The sequence below is a fragment of the Epinephelus fuscoguttatus genome, linkage group LG18, assembly GCF_011397635.1.
Source record: "Epinephelus fuscoguttatus linkage group LG18, E.fuscoguttatus.final_Chr_v1".
Lineage (NCBI taxonomy): Eukaryota > Metazoa > Chordata > Actinopteri > Perciformes > Serranidae > Epinephelus > Epinephelus fuscoguttatus.
The window spans coordinates 2,749,555-2,755,050 of record NC_064769.1 but is presented as its reverse complement, the minus strand read 5'-3'; the positions used below and the strand labels follow the sequence as shown (position 1 = coordinate 2,755,050).

The 5,496-nt window shown below is 42.8% G+C and overlaps 1 protein-coding gene across 1 annotated transcript; it reads right to left on the bottom strand.

The window, feature by feature from the left end:
• Positions 1–296: 296 nt before the first annotated feature.
• Positions 297–2,143, bottom strand: LOC125905844 (uncharacterized). Its single transcript, XM_049604111.1, has 4 exons — positions 1,253–2,143; positions 980–1,141; positions 803–895; positions 297–545 (listed from the first exon to the last, which is right to left on the bottom strand). The coding sequence occupies exons 1-4, from the start codon at positions 1,778–1,780 to the stop codon at positions 354–356; spliced, it is 975 nt and encodes a 324-aa protein (XP_049460068.1). The 5' UTR covers positions 1,781–2,143; the 3' UTR covers positions 297–353.
• Positions 2,144–5,496: the final 3,353 nt, after the last annotated feature.

Here is a 5,496-nt window from a genome sequence, read left to right as displayed (position 1 = left end):
TCTTAAAACAAAGTTCCCCACATTTTAACATCACCATTCTATAGTGAACAGTCGAGGCCATTAGCCCTCATTATCAGTCCAATATAATGAAGTGGGACAAGATCAGTGTGTTTTCCTTAGCAATCTCAAAAAGAAAACCCTGAGACAGTAATGATTTTTCACAGTACATAAGTTCAGCTCAATCCTGAAGGTTTTGTTTCCACATGAGAAAATGAAGTTCAAAACAGAGGACAGAGGTTCCAGTTTGTATCTCAAGATCCTGTTTCTTAATCCGTGTACTCGGGCTGAGGCTTGGTCTGGTTTGATCTTCATTACCACTCTCTGAAGAAGCTCAAAGGAATACTTCATGGCATTCACACAGTAGATGACACCCATAAGCATGGCAAAGCTGTGTGCCACATCTGTGTGTGAAGCACAATGGTCTCCTCAACCACAACTGCCACATTGAAGATCTTGTGTGGAATGGCCCCTTGTTTGCCTTCATAGCCTATCAGGATTCCAAGCTGCAACCCCTTTATGGCTTCATCCAGGTTCTCAGCATGAGCCTTGAAAAGCAGAAATAACGTATGACCATTTTCATCCATAAGTACGTCAGCTTTACAACACTGTATCAAAATTAAAGGTTTGGAGAAGCAGAGCATAGTAACAGCACAGAAGCAGATCGGTAAAGTGTTGAGGATGAGGCCAACAAAAGAAGATATTTTAGCCAATTTTAACCATGTAAAAGTCCCACCGTAAAGTAGCAATGTCAGTTCAAGTGCATACCATACTTAATTTTTTAAATTAAAAACATTATTCTTACATCACACATCCTGATGACATTCGATGGATCTTCGCCTGATATGTAGTATGGCAGACCAAGCAGAGCTGCAGCCCTTCTTCTCTCATTTGTGTCCTACAAAACAAAGAAACATGCAGTAAGATGAAAATGTTATAACAAATGGTGCCTAATTTTCTAGTCACCCCCTCTTCCACTTACATCTCTGACAAGGCAGTCCAAAATGTCTTTTAGTGACTGCTTCTTTCCAGACTTGGTTGCTGCGTTGTACACCTTCAGCAGTCTTGGGACCAGACCATCAAGTCCTTCGAGAAAAGATTCCAGGAGGTCTATGGTGACAATCCTCTTGAATTCTGCCATAATCTGAGAAGACAGACAGAAAATACTTACATATTTCGCAATAGGACACAGTACAGTGTCTGACATAACATGATTAAAACTCTGTGTGGAATACAATTGCAGTCATGTGAATACCTGTCTCTCATGGAACAGAGCTGGCCATCGGGAAATTACTTCAGCGATGAGTGGCTGATCTCCAATGATCTCTATTCTGCGCTGAGAAAACATGGCAACCATCAGATTCTCCAACAGCTGGTGATCAGGGTCTCGTTTTTGCATTTCAGCCTCCATTATCTGGCATTTCTCCTCCATGTTTTCAGGACATTGTCCTTCAGGTAGATCAGGACAGTAATTCACCACACCCTTCTTGGACTTCTTGACACATTTTCCCTTCGAGCCTCCTCCTTTTCGTTTATTTATGACCACTTCAGGGCATCCTGCTGCACTCAATTTTTGCCGGTAGTTTCCAAGCTTAAATTTCAGGCTGTGAAACCATGAATACCATCCCTTTTCAGACCCTGGCTCTCGCAGACAGGGATGCTTCTCCACCAGTGCTTTGGCTACACTCTCGTAGTGGTCCCTCTCAGGATAAGCAGTAATCTTCGACATACTGTCTGCAAGTATGTCAAGGATATCAGTCTTTAAACCTTTAGCAATCACCATCACAGATCCATCCTTAGTGTATCTACAGTTTGCGTCTCTCAGGTGCAGCTCCACATCGTGTGAGAACTGTGGAATTGGAAAAGGGTCAGGCCATTTGACATAATCCCCACTACTGATGGAAGGAAGGCTGCTTGTGTCCAGTGTAGAATCTGAGGAGTCATCAGCTATACAATACAATACTTTTAAAGTTGCCCGCTCCACAGGAAGGTCTTTGATGTCCGTTAGGTTGCACAACTGATTATTAAAATCAGGATCCTCAAACTGTAAAATAAATCCCCCCCTAAGAGCAAGGTTAGTTCATCAGGTAGAGCTCCTCCACACTTGAGGGGGTGCCTTCAACTGACAAACGTCTGATTTCATTTTCTGACACTATGACACACAGAAGCATTGTAGACCACTTTTACCTGAAAACGGAGAAAAAATATGCACTTTAAGTAAAAATATACACCATAAACTATTTGTATCACTCCTCACACACCTGTCCCTGTTCAGACTGCAGGCAAAAGTGGACCAAATCATAATCCTTTTTTCCCCTTCTTACGAGCACATAATTATTTTGTATTTTGTATTCTGTATTTTTTATTTTGTATTTTTTTAACCATGAATAGCACAGAGAATCTAATGTTTCTATTTTGATTTTGGCCACATTCATATGTGGTCCTAAACCAGATACTGATTCTTTCACTGTAAGTGGCAAAACTGCAAAACTTACAACTCCACTTCATCCACAGTTGTAGCCAAACTTCAATGAATGGACCAGCAGCACCTAAAACACACAACATATACATTATTAGAGTATGGTATAAAAGCCTTAGTCATGTGAACTAGAAACATGAGCAAAGGCATTACAGGGATAGCCACCAAGTGTATTAGCAACAGTAGACAATTCTCTGCTCTCCTCCATTACGTCATACCAGCGCACAGTGCTGGACAGAGATACAGGCAATAAACAGCAGTGAACAGTCCCACACATGACACACACAACAGCGTATTTTCACTGCCTACAAAACGCCCCATCTCAAAATAAAATACTAGTTTAAGTGTGCACTATATATCATTTTTTTAGTGCATCAACTGGTCGGACAAAAAGTAGTTTATCTGGAACTAACCAGCTCACGTAGCATACTCAGTGGCCATTTATACATCATACAACCACAACCAAAACTGAACTATCCCTTTAAAGTGGTTAGGGCTGAAAAAGAGAAAAAGGTGTGAGAATATTATTGGCATTCTATTCTCGAATGACTTTGCTTACTAGCATAACTACATTTTTTTACTCCCTTTATCACAGCCAGAAATAGCCAAAATGGCGCCAGTCACCTTCCTCCAGATGTCTCGAGTTGGCAAGATAAGGTCAAGTTGAATTTAAAGTCTAACATCATACGGATAATGTTGCTTAATGTTAAAAGAAACACAATAAAAGTAGCAGTAGTAACATTAAGTATCCTCAATTTTTCTGGAGCAGTCTGGTAGCAACACAGCATGAGTCACGGCTAATTACTGATATTAACACAGAGGCTCTTGTGAAGCCGCTACTCGTTACAAGCAACACAGTATATGCCACAGCTAATTGCTAACCAAACGGACGCCGCGCGCACACACATATACACACACACACACAACACGGGCCACAACTAATTACTGACACAGAGCCTTGTGCGTAGCCACTAACTCAACTACTAACCACACAGCATGTGCTACGGCTAATTATTAACTAAACAGACGCCACACGCGCGCACACACACACACCACAGGCCACGACTAATTACTGACACAGAGCCTCGTGTGAAGTCGCTAACTCAACTAACTTCACAAACAACACAGCATAAGCTACAGCTAATTGCTAACTAAACGGACGCCGCGTGCACACACACACACACACACACACACACACACACACGAGACGGCCACGACTAATTACTGACACTGAGCCTCGTGTGAGGCCGCTAACTCACGGTTATGGCGTTATATTTGTGTCATATGTCGCACGAGCGGATAACACATCTGCACGCGCGCAGATCTCTCTCTCGTGTAAATTATTTAATAATTATACTGGATGGCCAGCTCGGTCCTGGACTGTCCCCTGGAGACCATCGCAGAGGTAGGCGAGAGGAGGACGTTAGCCGAGCTGATATCCATCACGGACAACACCTCTCTCCCCCTGCATGAGAATGTCTGTGCACTGAGCAGCTCATTCAGCAGCAGACTGCTGCACCCACAGTGCAAGAAGAAGCACTACCGCAGGTCATTCATCCCATCAGCTGTCAGACTCTTTAACAGCAACATCTGCACTGTAAAAATTGTTAAGCTCAATAAGTTATCATAACTTGTGTCAATCATTTACTTCTAATTAACATAATGAGTTATGAAATTTCAACTTAATTTAATGAGTTATTGGTGTTCCAACTCAAGGTTTTAAGCCTGTTCAGTGAAATGGAAATTTCAATGTGTCAACATGACTTAACAGTATGAGTTTTCAGTGTTAACCGGATCTCTCAGAAACTGATCATGACCGTGGTGTGACAGCAATATTAATGCGCCCGTAAAAATAGTGCTTGTTGAAATTTCGTCTTGATCTGATAGGGGACTAATAATTATGATATAATATTTTTAAAAACTTGAGCAGGGGCTCCACCTGGTTGCAGCTGCCTATTAACAGAAGAAGAGGTATACTAGGTGAGCAGATTGAGAACGGTGAAAGGAGAAATGGCGGCTGACTATTGTTTGTTAGCAAGGTCAGGGTCAGGTCTGGCGGCAGTACAGCGCGTCATTCGGATGAGGGGCAGCCAAGGAGCAGACGGGAAGCAGGCGAGGAGCAATGAAATAAGGTAAGTGGTTGCATTTATCACATTATTAATCTAACCCAATTTGTAAATTGGTTCAGAAGAAATTAATTTATGTCTGTAACATTTCTAAACACAGGATAGTTGAGCCTAACATTAGTTATAGTCCTTAGGCCTTAACTTACGTTCGTTACTTTTTAAACTTTCAGTAAAAAGAAATGCAAGAAATTATTAAGAGTTTTATAACAATCACCCCCTCAGAAGCACATTCATGGCGCTTGGTGAACGTTTTGCATGGTACCGGTGTAAGGTTACCGTGTATGGCGTTATATTTGTGTCATATGTCGCGGGAGCGGATAACACATCTGCACGCACGCAGATCTCTCTCTTGTGTAAATTATTTCATGTCACATGCGCAGATTTCAACTGCCGTGCGCACTTGTTTGATCTTCGCGCACATATTCAGCAACAGAGTGAAGCAGAGGCAGGTGCGAGCGAGTAAAAAACAGCAGCGACACACACAACAACACTGTGCAGCTGCTTTACGCGTGCTGGCTCGCTCCTGCTCTCGTTCTCTCTCTCCCCTGTGCTCGCTCGCGGTGGAGTTCTGCTCGCTCGAAGCAAGGACTTTTGACACTTTGGGGGCGGAGACCAAGGCTGACCCCGGCCCTCTTATGATTGGTCATTTTCCAGCCCCCCACGTTGGTGCCTTCCATGGGAAATACGGGCTAGAATGATGCACCATCAAAGTGATGTATTAGTTCTCATCTATTAAAGGTAGAGTCTGGAGTTTTGTTCGTTGCAGTTTGTAAACAAAACATTCAAACTGGGCCCCTCTTCTCTGGCTCAACTGTAGCATCCTGCCCCAGACAGCAGCAATAGCAGTTGTCAGGACCGTAAAGGAAAGGAATTACAGTCCGAGTGAAGCGCTGG

Bases quoted from the DNA above. Each gene is read 5' to 3' on its own strand.
- LOC125905844 (XM_049604111.1), bottom strand. From the start codon at position 1,780: ATGGTGATTGCTAAAGGTTTAAAGACTGATATCCTTGACATACTTGCA. The intron at 1,142-1,252 runs GTATTCACATGA...CTGTCTTCTCAG, and splicing joins CTCTGTTCCATGAGAGACAG to ATTATGGCAGAATTCAAGAG. The intron at 546-802 runs GTAAGAATAATG...CTGCTTTTCAAG, and splicing joins ATGTCATCAGGATGTGTGAT to GCTCATGCTGAGAACCTGGA.